This window comes from Cervus canadensis, chromosome 3, assembly GCF_019320065.1.
Source record: "Cervus canadensis isolate Bull #8, Minnesota chromosome 3, ASM1932006v1, whole genome shotgun sequence".
Lineage (NCBI taxonomy): Eukaryota > Metazoa > Chordata > Mammalia > Artiodactyla > Cervidae > Cervus > Cervus canadensis.
In genome coordinates this window covers 82,137,946-82,157,263 of record NC_057388.1, presented here as the reverse complement: position 1 = coordinate 82,157,263, position 19,318 = coordinate 82,137,946, and the positions used below count along the sequence as shown (strand labels likewise).

Below are 19,318 nucleotides of genomic sequence, written 5' to 3'. Positions count from 1 at the left end.
TTCTAAATACAGAAGTGTTATAAACAAATCAGTGTTGACTTACTTATCATTTGGTTTTTCACAGAATTCTTGGGAAATAATGCATAACCTGTAAATTTGTTCAAAAATTAAGAGAGGAAACTATGAAACTTACTTAGCTACAAGGAAAAAAAAATTTACGTGATAAATATAATCAATAAGTTAGTACAGCATTTGTAAGTTGACAATCATTAACAAAGTTTTTGCCTTAAATTCCATTATCACGTATATATGATCAAGGCCTCTGATAGTCTGTTGAATCATGTGTCTTGGCATGTATATCAAAGAGTTAGAGCACAATGGAAAAAAAAACCATAAAATTTAAAACTAAGTGGAATATAAGTCATCTCATCTTTAATTCAGGCTGTGCTTGAATAGCATTACCATCTCTAGGTCATTATTATAAATGTTAGCACTTTTAGTGCTGGCAAGCTTTGTATATCTGTTGTAGGTGGCCCTTATTTTTAAATTGCATGACTTCATTTTATACTGTGGATTCGACAGTCCCCAGATTTACTGATGCTATAGTTATTAAAAATGAACATTTGAAATGAAAAGGCTATGGACTTTCCTATCTTTGCCTAGGGTTTCTTGGGAGTAGGTTTTGTTTGTTTTTAGTTTTACAAATAATTCCCAAAGAAGTTTTGGCATACTCTTTGTCTTGTATTAGAATCAGAAAATCAGTACTGGGCAATAAGCAGAATTAATCACATGTGTGTGATCCTGCAAAGGAGCCTCTCAAAAGAGAGAAAGGAAGCAGTAAGGGGGAATAGTTTATATTTGCTGTCTGAAGAAGAAAAGGACAAGTCATCATGGGAACATATGGACTTTATTGTTCTTAATGAGTACTTTATAATATAGATTTTGTTTCTAATTTTGAATTATTAAATACAAATGGAATGGAACACCGCAATTATTTCTGTTCTTAGGGCTTTTGCAATTCTTAATTTGACTCTGTACTAGATCTGTTAGAGCCCATAGAGCTTCATCGTTGAAAGATACGGAAAGTGGTTCATTCATGCTCCTTCTGATGCAGAAGCCCCCTCTCCTGATAGCCCTCAAAAAGATTCAGTCAAGCTCTTTTAATTTTTTTAGTGATTGTAGGCTCACCATAAGGCAGCTTCCTCTTATGTGTAACGAGTTGAAATTCTGTACCTCTGTGATTTCTATCTTGGTTCTAATTCCTTTTCTGCATGATAGCCCTTCAGATATTTGGTGATAATTATCATGCATCCTCTTCCCAAGAGATATGATGGCTATTCAAAAGGATTTGTTGTCTAAGGAATTCTTATTTTCTACATTAAACATCCTCAACTTTTTCACTAAATTTGTTGAATAAATCTTATTTAATAATCACTAAGTGCTAGACTCTGGGCTACAATGAAAATATATATATGTCCTGCCTGCAAGCTGTTCAGTGTCTAGGAATAAAAGAGATAGAGAAATAGTTCAGTTCAGTCGCTCAGTCGTGTCTGACTCTTTGCGACTCCATGATCTGCAGCACACCAGGCTTCTCTGTCCATTACCAGCTCCCAGAGCTTACTCAAACTCATGTCCATCGAGTCGGTGATTCCATCCAACCATCTCATCCTCTGTCATCCCTTTCTCCTGCCCTCAATCTTGCCCAGCATCAGGGTCTTTTCCAGTGACTCAGTTCTCAGTTCCAACTGACTCAGTTTCATGATAGACATATCATGAAAACAGCCATAGCAATTGTGCTCAGACTCTTTACCATACCAGTCACTCTCTAATGAATTCCAACTTACTAATGTCACTATTATATCAAGTTGCCACACACAGCAAAGCATACTAAACCATAGATGTGGTGTGACCATGGTAGATTGCTAGAGTTTCTCCCTTAGATCTGGAAGTAAAATTTAATTTCAAAAATTATGAGATGCTGTTGGCTGTTACTATTTTTTTAATGCTAAAACTCCAGCAAGATACCTCTCCGAAGCAATCTTTTACAGAGAACTTTATGAGAAAAAAGAACAGTGGCTTACCTTTCACAAAAATTAACTTACAACTGATTTAAAAACCTACTTGTGAAATGCAAGCTATAAAACTTCTGGAAGAAAACATAAGAGAAAATACTACCTTAAGTTTAGATACAAACCCCAAAACATCCATGAAAGAGAAACATTGTAAGTTGGAATTAATAGGTGGCTCAGATGGTAAAGAATCTGCCTGCAATGCGAGAGACCTGGGGTGGGAAGATCCCCTGGAGGAGGGCATGCCGGCACACTCCCGTATTCTTGCCTGGAGAACCCCCATCGACAGAGGAGCCTGGCGGGCTTCAGTCCATGGGGGTCACAAAAAATCAGATGCAACTAAGCACACACAGCACTCTGCACTTTAAAGGAAGTAAAAAGACAAGCTACAGACATATTTGCTCAAGGACTTTATCCAAAATGTGCAGACAACTCTTAACACTCAAGGATAAGAAAACAAACAGCACAATTAAAAAAATGGGCAAAAGATCAGAACAGATACTACAGTGAAGACATATAGGTATCAAATAGGCACATAAAAAGGTGCTCAATATCATTTGTCATTTGAGAAATAAAAATTAAAACAATGAGATACTATTACACACCTATTGGTATGGCTAAAATTTAACACTGTTAATAGCAAAATGTTGACAACGATCCAGTGCAAGAGGAATTCTCATTCATTGCTGGTGGAAATGCAAAATTGTACAGCCACTTTGGGAGACTATTTGGCAGTTTCTTACAAACCTAAATATAGGCTTTAGCAACCCACTGATTACACTCCTAGGTATTTATTCAACTGATCTGAAAATATATGTCCACAATGAAACCTGCAAAAATGTTCATAGCAGCTTTATTCATAATCACCAAAAATTGAAAGCAACCAAAATGTCTTTCAGTCCAGCCTATGGATAAACAAGAAGTGGTATATCCATACAATTAAGTGGTATTCCTAATGCAAAAGAGAAGAAGGAATTCATGTTCCTGGAACATAATTGATTATCTGGTATACCTTATAATTATAGCACAACTAAAGATGTATAAGTGTCAATAACAGAAAATGATTCAAATCTAGTCACTTAAATATAGCATGTTATGAACATAGTCTTATGTATCTTTGTACTTTCATGATACTTCTTTATAAAAGAAAACATATCATACATAAGAGAAAAGTCATTAAAATGTTCCTGAACAAAAAGAAACTTTGTTATCTCATGCATCTTAGCAAAGAAGCTGGTAGGGCCTCCCATGATGTCTTCCTAGTCAAGGTGATAAAGAGTGACCTTCAGACGGTTTGATAGATTTTTTTTCTTGATTAAATAGCCCTCATCTGGAGACAAGGGGTTTCCCTCATAGCTCAGTCAGTAAAGAATCTTCCTTCAATGCAGGATACCCGGGTTTTGATTCCTGGGTGGGGAAGATCCTCTGGAGAAGGAAATGGCAACCCACTCCAGTATTCTCGCTTGGAGAACTCCATAGACAGAGGAGCCTGGCAGGCTACAGTCCATGGGATTGCAAGAGTCGGACACGACTTAATGACTAAACCACCCAACCACCAATCTGGAGACAAGTTCCTGTCATAGTTACACAGTTCAAGGCTCCATTATTGAACCTTGGTGTGTTCATGGTGGCAAAAACCTCAGACATTAAAGAAAAGCAAGACCTGGAGAGAATGAGTCTGTTCATCCTAACAGTAACTTAGCTGAAAGGAACTCAGTCCTGAGAGACGGGGAGGGAAAACAGGGCCAGCATGAAAACATTCACCTTAGCTTCACAGATGGGAACACCAGGCCCAAACCAAACATTCAGTAGAGTTAAAGTAGTATATTAATGTCATGTTCGTTTCTTGCTGTATAGCAAAGTGAATCAGCTATATGTAGACCTATCTCCCCTCTTTTTTATATTTCCTTCCCCTTTAGGTCACCACAGGAGAAGGAAATGGCAACCCACTCCAGTACTCTTGCCTGGAAAATCCCATGGACGGAGGAGCCTAGTAGGCTACAGTCCACGGGGTCGCAGAGTCGGACACGACTGAGCGACTTCCCTTTAGGTCACCACAGAGCATTGGGTAGAGTTCCCTGTGCTGTACAGTAGGTTATCATTAGTTGGGTTTTCCTGATGGCTCAGTTGGTAAAGAATCTGCCTGCAATGCACGCGACCCCTTTTCAATTCCTGGGTCAGGAAGATCCCCTGGAGAAGGGATAGGCCAGCCACTCCAGTATTCTTGAGCACCCTTCGTGGCTCAGCTGGTAAAGAATCCACCTGCAGTGGGGAGACCTGGGTTCAATCCCTGGATTGGAAAGATCCCCTGGAGAAGGAGTTAGCTCTTTTATACATAATAGTATAAATATGTCATTCCCACTCTCCCAATTCATCCCACCCCACCTATCCACCCACCTTGGTGTCCATAACATTTATTCTCTACATCTGTGTCCCTATTATGCCAATAAAAATTTTTTTAATTAAAAAAAATTTAGGTAGTATATTAAAACTAACCCCCCCCTCAAAGACATATTGCCTCCCTATAAGGTTGGGAAGATGTAGCTGATAGCAATATGTGTTAGAAAATAGGATGAGAATGTGTATGAGACCATAATGTAAGGTAGCTACTGAAAACAAAACCACGAGGTAGTGTGGACCTGTGGAGGGAACACAGCAGAGAAGGTATAAACCAAACTCAGGAGCCAGACTGCCTCACTTTCAACCTTTGCTCCACCACTTTGCTCAGTATCTGTATAATCTTGAGCATCAGTTTCTTTTTTTTTTACAGCTTTATTGAGGCATAACTGATATATTAAAAACTGCACATATTTAGTGTTTATAATTAGATGAGTTTGGAAATAGGCATATACCTGTGTGTGGGCTTCCCAGATGGTGCAGTGGTAAAGAATCCACCTGCCAATGCAGGAGACACGAGAGACCCAGTTCGATCCCTGTGTCGGGAAGATCCTCTGGAGGAAGAAATGGCAACCCACTCCAGTATTGCCTGAAAAATTCCATAGACTGAGGAGCCTGGCGGATTATAGTCCATGGGGTTGCAAAAGAATCAAACATGACCGAGTGTCTAAACATGTAGCACACATATACCTGTGTGAACATCAATTATTTTATCAAAGGGAAATAGAATTATACCACTTCTAGGCTTGTTGCAAATATGTTAAGCACTTTTCAAGATTCCTAGAATGAAATTAGTGATCGATAAGTGTTAGCTGTCATTATACAACATTATTATTGATTATAGTAAATCTAGTATCCAGATTCTAAAAAAATAATCATTCTGTTCTATACTATCTTGTTCACATCTATTAATGTGGCAAATCTATCAATAGTCTTTTAAAACCAACATATACTTTTTAGTTTACCTCCTATTGTAGAGAGCAGCCAGCATAGTTAAGGGAATCTGGAAATAATGGCTTATAAAGAAAAAAAAGAGGGGGGAATCAGGATATTACTCTTGAGGGAGGAAAAACCTAAGAGACAAGAGAGTGCTCTTTAATATATGGAGTTCCCATTTTACAGAAGAGGAAGCCTTAATATTTATCCAGTCAAGAGGACAGAACAAGGATCAGTAACTAAAACCCAGTGGGAGGCAGAACTGAAGTCAGTGTATTAAGAACAAAAAAAGAAACTAAAATTCTTTACAAGGGTGATATAGTATAGTAGCAGTTACTCCACTCTTTTACCAGATGTGGTACTGCAGATGGCTGAATTATGTGGGGAAAATAACCAGATGACACTTAACATTTAAAGGGACATTTAAAAGCCCTTTCTGGGGCTTCTTTAATGGTCCAGAGGCTGAGAATCTGCCTGGCAATGCAAAAGACACAGGTTCGATTCCAGGTTAGGAAACTGAGATCCCACGTGCCTCACAGCAAGTGAGCCCACGCATCACAACTAGAGGGTCCGCACACTGCAATGAAGACCCCACCTGCCACAGCAGAGATCGGATGGAACCAAATAGATTTTTTGTAAAAGCCCTTTCCAACTCCAATTCTGCAATTTTGTTTTACAGGCCGTTAAGTTATAGGGCATTTTGGTGTGGGTGTGTATGTGAACAATGCCTATTGCAGGTTATTACACACATCACATGTGACCTCTGCACTAGTCAGTGAGGTGACACAGCTAAAGAGACCTGGAGGACAAGATGAGGTTGACGGCGACCAAGGACAAGGACACTCCCCCTGGATCGGCTGCTTAGCGCTGCCGCCTGACCCTGGTGGTCCTCCCTGAGAAGGTGGAGATGGCTTATCTTTTTCCTGTCTTCATTAACAGTTCTCTCAAACGTTCTCTCTCTGTTATAACACTTGCCGAAGATTTCTAACCTTCCCGTTCTCCACAGTGTGACTTGAATTCAGCTCTGTACTGTGGGGGCTTCCCAGGTGGTGCTAGTGGTAAAGAACCTACCTGTCAATGCAGGAAACAGAAGAGACATGGGTTCGATCCTTGGGTTGGGACGATTCCCTGGCGAAGGAAATGCAACCCACTCCAGTGTTCTTGCCTGGGAAGTCGCATGGACAAAGGAGCCTAGTGGGCTACAGTCCATGGGGTTGCAAAGAGTGGCCCATGAGTGAGCGACTGAGCACGCAGCATACTCTACTGGACAGGCTTGGTGTGGAGTCCGGGATCTCAGTTCAAGTCCCACCTCTGCCCCTTACTGGCAGTCTGACCCCTGGGCTTCCCACCTGGGCAGTGACGACAGTGGTGTCATTCCCTGGGCTGTCTCCTTCACTGGTTTCTTTTGAGGATTTGATGCACATATTAATGTGGATAATATTAAATAATAATAAAAGTACATATTTGTTTATAAAAATAATAAAAATATACATTATAAAAATAATAAAAGCATATAGTATGTGCTTTATAAATGTCACACACTGTTCATGTAAATAGGATTGTCTTCGCTTCTACCTGGAATGATGCTCCCCGCACCATACATTGCCCTGCACCCTCTGCTTCAGAGCATGACCATTTTCCAAAAGAAAAACCATTTTGTTTTCCACAGGGTGAAAAACATTAGATTGCTTTTCATTTATTCTCCTTTTATTTTAGACTCTCAAGCACCTTGCATGTGCCAGTGATGACTTTTCAAAGTATAGCCAGTCAGTTCAGTGACAAGAGGTGTTTTTCCTCCTTCCTTTGTTCAGACATTGTTTGTTACCCAGATGAGGCCGCTGGAACAGCCGGTGCTTTACGTCAGAGGGAGAGCCAGGCAGAACATGGGGAATGGTGCGCGTGCCCACTGGGACGTGTTCACCTGCAGAGGCAGATCACACCCGGACCAAGCTGAGAGTCTCGCCGTTATAGGAGCAGGCGAGGTTGCCTTCTGTGCTTCCTAGAAGAGTGCTTTGCTTCTTTCATCTTTATTTCTTTCGTTTTCTTGTCTGTCTCATTCCTCTTACAGAAGGGTAATCCATGAACTGCCTCCAGACCCTGACATTCTAGCATCCTCATGTGTCCTTTAGGCCAAAATCTGAAAGGTTCCAAATTAGCGCCAAATAACACAACCCCAGGCAATCTGAATTTTAAAGGCGAAATGAAATAATACCCACAGCATTTAAAGTTTAGTCTTCAAGTCCTCAGTGTAGTTTCTATAGTTGACATCATAGCAACTATAGATAGACAGGGGAAGGTTACAGCAGTATTATAAATGGGAGATTTAATTTCTTCCTAGTCACCCTAATTACTCATAATAATGAAATATTATAATATTGAGTATATATAATAATGAAAATAATATTATAAAGCTAGTGTGTGACATACATGTTATCACTTTCCTCTCTGTATCAGCAGCTAATCGTCAAAACTCTTGAGACGTTAGTGATCTTATAGATCAGAAATAGCAAGAGAGATACTATATGCTCATGAGCTCAAGTGGGTAAGTCATAGTAAGATGAAAATTAAGCCCATAAGTCTCAGTTGAAAATCAACCTGCCTCTTTTCCTTGAGTACTTTAGGCTATTATTTTAAATTACTATTCAATATTCCTTTTAATATTTAAAATCACCTCCTCTTTGGAAGGTTTTCTGCCACGATACAACAAAAATGTTTAAACGTGCTAGCACTTAAATCAATGAACACATAAAATATGTCACTATTTAGAAGGAATAGTGTGAAGCTTTCGGGTGAATTTTAAGAATTTGAACAATATGACTGCATACACTATAGGAGCGTTAATTATAGCGGATTCTGATGTAAGATATTCTTGCAGCATTGTGGTAGGAATCTGCTTTTTTACTGACTGTGCTTACAGGGAGCAAACAGAAGACTCTTATCCAGAGCAAGAATTCTGGAGTAATGGAACCCTATCCCTTAGAATGTGGGACTGAATGAAATTACATACTTAAAACACACATGTTACATGCTCCAAGTCCGAGAGATGTTTTCAAATGGATGTGCATGCCATTATCTAATTCAGAATTTTCTACTTCCTAATTTGGATTCAAAATGCATTATAGTGTGAATTAATAGAATTTTGAATAGCTCTACATTTAACAAAGGAAGAGGTATCTGTGGCTGCTGCTGGAAATAATTTGATTTAAAAACCTAGATAAACTGTTATTAGAAAATCTTGAAAATTTTATATCCTTACGGCTTTTCCATTATTTACATTTCTTCTCCCCCTTTTTATGAATTAGTCTTCATCCTGGGCTTATATTTAAGTTGGAATAAGTCTAATTTGAAGGCCTTCATTCAGTTTCTTTCTTTTTGATTTTCTATGTGTGAATACAATATAATTACTTTAGTTTTTGGAAAATTTGGTTTAAAAAAGTGTATATATGTTTTACATACAATCATCACACCTATACTCAAAACTTTTTTTTTAACTTTAAGTATTTGAGTGTATGTAACTTCTTAAACTACTCCAAATACTTTTGAGAAACTTAATTTTAAGAACATTTTCACTCAAATATAAAACATAGAAATTGCTGCATAAATTCCGAACTAATAAGGAACATATTAAACAATAAAAGAAAAAATATGTTGTTATTAAAGGTACCTCAGATAAGTTGTGTGTTTGTACAGTTAGGTCCTATGTTCTCTGATGATCAATCATAGAGTTTTCCTGAATCTGAAATGCCAGAGTGGAAATGTAAATTTTTCCTACCACAACTTCAAATTGAAGAGACATGCTGAAGCGACTTAGCAGCAGCAGCTATTGTTTTAAATCTCAGAAGATCCATTTTTCTTGCAAATAAAAATAATGACCAGGTGCAGATATTTCACTTCTGAAGCACACAGATTATCATAAATCAAGATATCAGAGTTCCACTCTTGATTGTTTCTTCAAGGCAGGCTAGGTTATGAGATGTGCACTTTCAAATGAAGTCAATTAGACTGTAGCTTCTATTAATCTTTGAGACGGAAATAGTATATTTAAAAATTTGTCTCCTTGTTAAATAGACACCATGACAGTGTTTGCATAGTGTATTGTTAACCTTCCGTGGAAGGTTAAGCGGCTTCTTCTGTATCGAAATGTGTAGCTGTGAAAAATGTCCTCAGCACTGCACCCACCTACCCATGAATGAGGAAAGTAAAGACTTGCACCTGTGGAATTAGGTGCAGCAGCAGGAAGTAAGCATTTGTAGTATATAATTAACGAGGAATTTTTTTCTTTCTCTTTTTGAACGGCGTGTTCATCTCACTAAGTCAACTAGTGATTAACGCTGGAAGAAAATTTGCTGGAGTCTGCACCCTTACTTAAACGCATTCACTCGCTGGTGTATTCTGTTTCTGATGCGGCCCAAGTCAGAGGAACTCACCTTTCGATACTCTATTCCCTTCCATGTGTATTGATTTCTTTATGCCCCTGGGGGAATTTTTTAGATGTTTTACCTTTTACTGTCATTTCATTAGCCACATTCTGTTCTTTTCTGAATCAATTTAGAAGTAATCCAGGAAGTCTTATTTTGATTTAGAGATTACTACCCTAAAGAGCAAGATGGAGAAGTTAGTGCTTAGTGAACTGAGGATCTCAAAGGTTTGAATAGAGAATGGAAAACAACATTGACTCTCTTTTAGGAGTATTTAAGGCTTTCCTGGTGCCTCAGACAGTAAAGAATCTGCTGCAATGCAGGAGACCCAGTATTTTATACATAATGTGCTTGTTATAGGGCTTCCCAGATGGTGCTAGTGGTAAAGAACCCTCCTACAAATGCAAGACATGAGACACAGGTTAGATCCCTGAGTCAGGAAGACTGCCTGGAGGAGGGCATGGCAACCCACCCAGTATTCTTGCCTGAAGAATCCCATGGACAGAAGAGCCTGGTGGGCTATAATCCATAGGGTCACAAACAGTTGGAACCAACTGAAGCAACTTAACACGCATGTGCTTACTATGTGTTCTTTAATAGTTATTTTCTCCTTTGTTAAGAAAACTGTAATTACAAATTACTTTGCCAACAAAGGTCCATCTAGTCAAAGCTATGATTTTTCTAGTAGTCATGTATGGATGTGAGAGTTTAACTATAAAGAAAGCTGAGTGCCAAAGGATGCTTTTGAACTGTGGTGTTGGAGAAGACTTTTGAGAGTCCCTTGGTCTGCAAGGAGATCCAACCAGTCCATCCTAAAGGAGATCAGTCCTGGGTGTTACTGGAAGGACTGATGCTGAAGCTGGAACTCCAATACATTGGCCACCTGATGCAAAGAACTGACTCATTGGAAAAGACCCTGCTGCTGGGAAAGATTGAAGGCAGGAGGAGAAGGGGACGACAGAGGATGAGATGGTTGGATGGCATCACTGACTCGATGGACAAGAGTTTGAACAAGCTCTGGGAATTGGTGATGGACAAGGAAGCCTGGTGTGCTGCAGTCGATGGGGTCGCAAAGAGTCAGACACGACTGAGCGACTGAACTGATAATTACAGATGTAGAAAGCATTTCTAAGTGTACTTCTCTAGAATGTAATATTCTTCATAAAAACTCATCCAAATCTGCAGTTGTTGAAGTTGAACCAGCTGTTCCTTTGATAAGATTGAGGACACCCACTTGCACCAAAATGCGTAGCAATTTTCTGTCTGGCTGATGCAGTCACATGCATGCCTTTCATTTACACACCAGAAAATGAAAACTGAACCAAGTGTGTTCAGTTTTTGTTTTCTGACTAAACTTTTTTCCTAATAAGATAATATGTATTAATGGAATGAGACACAGTGACTTCCAAAGTATGTAAATTTTACTGCCATAAAGCAAGAGTCTTAGCACAAAGGAGCACTGAACCAGTGATAATGTCTTCTATCCAAACACATTTGTACTGTAAGTAGAAACTGTTTAAAAGGAAAATTATATCTTTTTCAGCAATTTATCAGAGATAATTACCCTTCATACACCAAAGGAACGATAAAGTGTTTTAAAGAACTATAATTCTAATTGGTAAATGTCACCAGCTGTTGCAGTTATTCTTACTTGTGTATATTCTTTTAATGATTATAGTCTCATGCCACAAGCTACATGAAAATATATTCACTAGGTGTGAAATTCGTGTATGTCACAGTTTCAAGAATAGGTAAACAGCTCAAAGATAGAGGAAGAAATAATGCTAATGAGGAATGTAAAAATTGTAGGTTTTGTTTACTAGGCAAGCGGAGCTTAATTTGCCAAAGGGGAGAAAGTGTAATTTCAAAAAGAAAAAGACGACACTTAATTTGTTGAAATAAACTTAAATGAGCCTTACTTCACACCCCCAACCAGGGATTCTAATTTTCTTAGTTGTAGAATTGTCTCAGCTTACACATTTCAGTATTAAGCCCTTGGGTCTGCCAAAGGGAACAACGCAGAGTTTCCTTTTAGGCTTAAATTGTAAAGTGTTTGTTAGTTTAAGGTGGCGAAAGATAACGTTTTTCCTGGACAATGTTTCATGATGTCTAATGTTATCTTAAAAGTGATCAAGGAAACAGAAAATTACCTTCCGAGTCTGTGGCAGGTGTATAAAGGCATCATTCTCCATTTCACCTGGCTATAACTCAGTTTCCAGTGAGTCTGATGGGTCCAGTGTTTAATTAGTATAAATTTATAAGCATACTCCTCTTTTGAAAGGCAGAAATAAAAATGGGGTGGGGTGAAGAGAAATGGTGGAGGAGGCAAGCCTCTCATGTGTTTATTCTTTGACTCTCAGTCCAGCTGGGCAAAACCCTGCTGCCTTGGTATTATACATATCATAGCCTTTTCTTTCCAAGCACTTGACTGAAACTCACAGGTGGAGCTGACTTGTTATCATACATAGAAAATAATTCTGTCATTTTCATTCTGCAGCAGTATGTTTTCTGAATGCACTCATTTTTAGTGTTTTGACAAAGTTTGAGAAACACGGAGAGAAATCCTTATCTTACGGGCTTCATCTGTTAATAGTAGCTAATAATCTTATACAAATTACCCTACCTTTTCACTGGAAATCTCAGTATACCACCACTTGCCCCAAAGAAGAAAATCGCTTAGGTTTCTCTTGAGTATCCTTGTAATTATTTAAACTTTCAAACATTGCTGATGAGAGTTATGTAGAAAAACAGCAAAATGAGTTTGGTAAGTTTGATATATATATTCTGCATTGTGTAGGAATGCTCTTGAAGGAAAGATCAATTAAGATGTTTATATAAATAATTGTTTCCTGTTATAACTAGTCGTGAATTTTGTTATATCAAGGTTATGTTTGAAAGTATCCTTCAGTGTATGTGATATAAATTTCCCTTTAGTCTAAGAACAGTAAGTACTTCCTGGGATTTTCATTGCCCAGAAATAACTTCGTTAGCAAAAAGTCAAATTAATTTTTATTAATGAGGTATGCCAGTGTCTGCACTGTGCACTGGTTAAGAGATGGGCAGTTTTATCATTGTATATAAACTATTATTCCTCCCCACAAAAAGAGAAGTGATAAGAACTGTGTGTCTTTCATTTAAGGAGAAGGCATGGCCACTGTCCTAACACCACTCAGAGGTGTATCTTGTCTTTCCTGCAGTGTGTTAGTCGCTCAGTCATGCGCAGCTCTTTGCAACCCCATGAACTGCAGCCCACCAGGTTCCTCTATCCATGGGATTTTCCAGGCAAGGATACTGGAGTGGTTTGCCATTTCCTTCTCTAGGGGATCTTCCTGAATAGTTAAATGATTCACATCCTCTTTCCCCAGATTTCCTTATGTTATTTACTTTTGTGAAGAGTCCATTAATGGCTTATATAAGTGCATCCTACAGATATGAAATGATGCACGACTGACTGACTCATTTGGGCATCAGTTTTACCATTTCATCATATTATTACCCTATTCTAATTAAGTGAATAACTCAGTACAGACTATGAATCAACTCCAGGTATAGAGTATACAAATCATCTAGTCAAGCTATATGAAACTCAATAAAGAACTAAAGATAAGTTTAGAAGGAATACTCTTAAGGAACCATTCAGAGTTTTATCCCCTCCTTGTGCAGATTTTGTAGATTCCATAGCAAGGAGGATTTTTATTAACTGCCCTGTCTCATCTAACATTAGAAGATGTAAAATGTTGGATAACTTTGGAAAGTTAGCTAGCCCACACCTTTGGCTCTTCATAGGAGACTAGTTCATCCATAGTCTTATCGCATTTCTAAAATAATATAAGTCCTTGAGGTAGTATTGATAAATATAGATGAGCAGAAGCAATGGATAACCCACAGTATTTTGATTTGCATTTCACTTTGTAATGCATTAAATGTTTTTTGTTCAATATCTTCCTAATAAGAAAACTTATTTTGTATTCCTTGAACACCCATAGTAGTTGAGGAAGGCAACCCGAGGAAAGCTAACATTTTTGAAATATATATATATATGGATAAACCAGCCAAAAATGATGAAAAAGAAATTGTAGTTGCAATTAAGAAATGATTATTGCATATGGGAATTTTTTGAAAAATTTATTCATTTATACTCAGCATATTGGCTTTGTAAGGTAGGCACTTTTTTAAAAAGGTATCTACTATCTTACAACCACATATTTCTAGTCTTTTAAATGAACAATAACTATGACCTGAACTTATAGACCTCAGTGATAAACTTTTATTTAATACTTTAATTATGGAATTTGAAGGTGTCCATTGTTGATCTTTTTTTTTGTTACTGATGCAGTGGGCATGAACTTGGGCAAATTTCAGGAGATGGTGAGGGACAGAGAGGCCTTGCGTGCTGCAGTCCATAGGGTCACAGAGAGTCAGACACGACTAGGCAACTGAACAACGACAATTGTTGATCTTAAGCATATTTTTCTAGTGTAACTTTTGAAATAATATAATGAATGATTTCCTAGGGTGGTGATTAAATAAATTTTCACAATCAAAACCTAAGATTGTTCTATTCCCCGTGCTTTTTCCTCACAACAGAAACCAGGGATGGATCTGGCAGATACCTATATTATGTTTGTTCGGCAAAATCAAGACATTCTTCGAGAAAAGGTCAATGAGGAAATGTACATAGAAAAGTTGTTCGATGTAAGTAGCTACTCTTCCAGAGCCAGCTGGCATTGTGGATGTACTGTGAAGGGAAAAGTTGCATTTTGAGAGTGTGTCTGCAAATCACTCTTTCTTTTCTTTTTTTCCCTTCCACACAGCTAATAGTTTATTGTTTTTTCTTTGACTGCTGACAGAAGTCTTAATGGGTTTTTTTTTTCTATACTTGAAAACTGTCACTATTAGAATGAGAGTCTCAAAATCATTCGAAGGTTCATTTTAGCAAGCAAGATGATATCCAGTTTACCGTTGTGTACAGCTTACATCAGTTGCCTTTGCCGCAATCCATAAACAGAATCATACTGTAATGTTTTTGGCCCCTACTGTAAAAGTTTTTCTGAAGTCAATATGATATTCTTCATGGAAACAAATAAGTCACAGTAAAGCCAGATATCTGCTACTGTCCTGTTACTGTGCCTTTTCATCTTGTTTCCCGGTACTAAGGTTTGCTAACAGATAGAATGCTGCTCCTGTCTCGTGGAGGTCTTCACAAAGGCGTGGTAGCTCCTAGGAAGGGGAGGTTGTAGTTTTAGATGCCTTGATCCACGAGTTTCATCCAGTGAGTATCTGTAAAAGAGACTAAGAGAGCAGTCCATTTCAATAACAATGTTGTCACTTATTTGTAATTAGGCAGCAGTCAGTTCAAAGGAAATGATACTTTGCTGATGACATAACTTTGCATAACCCATTCCATTGCTGATTCTGAAGTGTAATATTTGCTCTGAACTGTATTTATTTATGTACATCTTCTCTGCATTTTAGAAATGCTTTTCTGGCAGTTTCATTTAATTATGCAAGTTACTGCAAATGTTTTCACAACAACAATTCACGGGCTTCATGGTGACACTTCAGCTGTGGCAGTTACAGAAGGTCTTGCTACGTCATCCTCCCCACCATGGTCTGTCATGTCAGTGTGTGTTGTTTATCAGGTTGGGTGGTCAAAATGAGCCTTCTCTTTCGTATTTTATGTTTCTAGCCTCTACCCAGGCTGTTTTACAATAAAAGTATCATCTGTTTTAATAAGCTAAGTGTTAATATGTGTGAAGAGAATGATTTCCGAAAAGCTTTGATGCCCTGCAGGGGTAGAAAAATTATCATCCATCCAGCTGGCTCTTTTACAAAATACTGAAACCGTATTAGCAACTTCTGCTTCCATTTGGTATTGCTCTGTATTTACGAGCATATGTTTCACTTCCAAGTTCTCTTTTACTTTTTTTTTTTTTTTTTCGCTTATGTGGTAATTTTCAAAAATGTTGAACTAGAAAAGAAGAGTTGATGTTATTCCCATTATGTTTCTTCTTGGTATAGTGGAAGCACATTTTCTCTGTTGAAAAAATGGTAGAGTCATTCTCCAAATAGGCCACTACGCATGTGTGTGTGTGTGTATCTCTGTGTGTTACATATTTCTTAACATCTTCAATTTTTTGTCTTGGTGACCTTTTTACTACAGAACTCATCCTAAGTTTGTAACAGAGGTAGAATTTCTTTCTTCATAAAAATATTTCCCACTTCAACTCCCCTCCATTCACCAAACTTCTTTTGAGACTTTTGTATGGCAGCAATTAACCAAGGGAGCTGACTAAAGTAGATGCCAGGAGGCCAACATTAAAATGATGTGCTTGTTCTATTATCATGGCTATAGGTGTATATTGCACTTTCCTTCCAATGCCTAAGCATCAGATATTGCTATGGATTTGCTTCTAAAAAGATCCCATAACAAAAAACCATTCTGTTTTGGTTGTGAAGGTTTTGTCATTTTGAATATCCCCAGTAGGACATTGGACTTGTTATTTGTAAAATAGTTACAATGTCCTTAAACATTCTAATATTTTTTAAGTTGCACACTTGTATTACTATAATTAAAAACAAAAAGTAGACTCTAATTCTATTGACATGTCATCAAGAATAACATAGATGAGGGGGTACTAAGAGCCCCTAATTAGCCAAGACTGAATTTGCCTCAATTACAGTTAGTAAATGAGAGGTTATCAAGTATGTGTTGAAAGGTAAAGTAGAATGTGTATCTCAAGCAACAAATCATTACTGAGAGACATTATATAATTATTGGAAATCCACTTGGCTGGAGCTTAAAATAATATTGTTAGGTGTCAAGAAGCAGTTGAAAATAATGACCCTATAAATACTGTTAGCAACCTGAGTCTATTACAGATAAAAAATTGAAGGGAACAATTTTATTCAGGCATCAGTGACAAACTTTTGCTATTCCAATTAAAGTGTTTCCTGAGTAAGTAAGGGAATGGAGGCTCCCACCTTCAGATGCAAAGGAAAATGTGTACACACACACACACACACGCACACACACACACACATGCACACAGCAGTGTCACTATGTAGTGGTTTTAACCAACCCAGATGAGAGTACAGGGATTATAGTATGAGAGCTTAATTCCTTACAAAGGATATGCTTTTTATCCAAAAGAAATTTGCTTCATTTTAGAATACATACTAATATTTCTATATAAATCAATTATTCTACAAAGCACTGATCCTGCCTCCAATACCAACACTTTAAAAAAAGAAATCAGAAAAAAAAAAAGAAATCAGGTGTTTTACTAAAGAATCTTTTTCTGCATGATGCCCCATGCATGGAAAAGACTGCTGAAAATTCTGTGAAACTTGTCCTAAGAGTAATAATAAATTACTCATGATGTTCCTGGCTTTAAAATCTTTTTGATTAATGAAGCATCTTAATAGTTCCTAATTCAAAGGGAGATATGTGCTCAGTCGTGTCTGACTCTTTGCAACCCAATGGACTGTAGCCCGCCAGGCTCCTCTGTCCATGGGATTTCCCAGGCAAGAATACTGGAGTGGGCGGCCATTCCCTTCTCTGGGGGAATCTTCCTGACTAGGGGCTCGAACCTCTTGTGTCTCCTGCATTGGCTGGCAGGTTCTTTACCACTAGCACCACCTGGGAAGCCTGATAATAGTTACTAACATTTCTGACTAAATACCTTAGGGTTCTGTTTAAATAATTGTACTGGTGACTAAGGTCCAAAAAGATGGGCACTGCCCTAGATTTGTGTCCACTGTTTTGGGGCTTCACCCATGAAGGAGAATGGTACCTCCTATCATTGCCCATGAGCAGCCCACACAGCCACACACCATGACCCTGCTTTCTGAGCATCCTGCATTGCTGTGATTATTGTTTTAGCCTCTATGGAAGTTTTTTGCTTTCTTCAATGTGTGAAAGAGGGAGATGACTAAAATATATATTATCTGAAAGGCCATAAATAGGATAATCTTAGACTTTTAGGTCAAATCTTGGAGTATTAAAACTAAGGTATCATTTGAAGATCATGATTAATATCAGAACAGATATCAAGACATTTTGCTTTGCTCCATAAGTTAAACTTATAAAATACTTTCTATTTTAAACAGAAATAACTTCAGAAAAGTGTTCAGTAAATATGGCAAACACTCTATTTAATAGAAGGTACTGGATTTGACTAAGGTATTGGGTGGGCCAAAAAGTTGTTCAGTTAGTGAATACATTGTTTCAGTAAAGTTCATCGTGAAAATGAAAAATATGACTTTTATTGGTACTTAAAACTGAATGAACTTCTTGGCCAAACCAATACATCCCTAATTTTTTCAAAGTGTCAAAATTATAATTGTGGCCTTACCTGTCATCACTGCTATTCCCAGACCTCCATGTACCAGGAAATGTGCTAGGTTCTTGACCTGTATCATTTCTAACCTGGGTAGATGCTTGCGTGCCTGCCAAGTCACTTCAGTCATGTTCGACTCTTTGTGACCCTGTGTACTGTAGCCCACCAGGCTCCTCTGTCCATGGAATTCTTCCGACAAGAATACTGGAGTGGGTTGCCATTTCCTTCTCCATGGGATCTTCCCAACCCAGGAATTGAACCTGTGTCTCTTTTGTCTCCTGCATTGCAAGTGAGTTCTTTACCACTAGCGCCACCTGGGAAGCCACATGGGTAGATGCTGTCACTCCCATTTTAGCCTTATTTTCAGGTTAAGAAATGTCCCATCCAGAGATGACAAAAGACTTGTTACATACTAAATCAGACTTTGAAATTGTGTCACTCTAGTTTCAAAGTCCATATTACACCTACCATACTTCCAACTCAATGGACATGAGTTTGAGCAAGCGCTGGGAGATGGTGAAGGACAGGGAAGCCTGATGTGCTACAGTCCATGGGGCTCAAAGAGTCAGACATGACTCAGTGACTGAACAGCAGCTTCAGATTTACAGAATTTGAAATGATAAAACAGTGTTTGGAGGAAGAGGACTGGACCAGGACTCCAGAAACCTGAGTTCTAGCCACAGTTCTGCCATTGACTGGATAAGTGCACTTCAAGAAGTTCTTTCACCTGTCTGAAACTCAGTATAGACAGCACATGTAAACTGAAGAAGCTGGTCTAGAACTCCAGATGGTTTCTGAAATCCCTTCCAGGTTTTAAATAAATTAGTTTTAATTAGCAGTGGCGACAAAAGTTACTGGGTTGCTTGCATGCCGAGTCTTGCACCCCGGAGTAGCAGACAGTTCTAAAGTGCTTTTGTGATGGTCAGGTGAAAGCAAGAAGCAGTAGCAGTTACAGTAGATAAGGAGAAAAGAGATTCTACATAAGGAATGTCATTTGATATTCTATACAGCTCCCACCATGGTTCTGAACCCTACAGGTAGAAAAATAGTTGGAACTCGTATATTCTGTATTCATGTTAAGTCTTTCAGAATGACCAGAATATCTTAAACGGAGGCTGTCTTTGCTTGTCAAATGGTGCACATACTGAAATCTATATGTGAATATAATATTCCCAGAATTGCACAATATATTCTTATAGCTTATATTGTACAACAT

The 19,318-nt window shown here is 38.1% G+C and overlaps 1 protein-coding gene across 23 annotated transcripts in view; it reads left to right on the top strand.

Annotated features, from left to right (window-relative positions):
• The window catches only part of CADPS2 (calcium dependent secretion activator 2), a 590,044-nt gene that overhangs the window by 547,781 nt on the left and 22,945 nt on the right, over window positions 1-19,318 (top strand). For 22 of the 23 annotated variants that reach the window (XM_043463600.1, XM_043463598.1, XM_043463588.1 and 19 more), the window contains one exon: window positions 14,348-14,455. The exons of the other annotated variant lie outside the window; for it this stretch is intronic. In XM_043463600.1, the coding sequence (XP_043319535.1) occupies window positions 14,348-14,455 (108 nt within the window). The remainder of the gene's footprint in view (window positions 1-14,347; window positions 14,456-19,318) is intronic. 23 annotated transcript variants of the gene reach the window in all.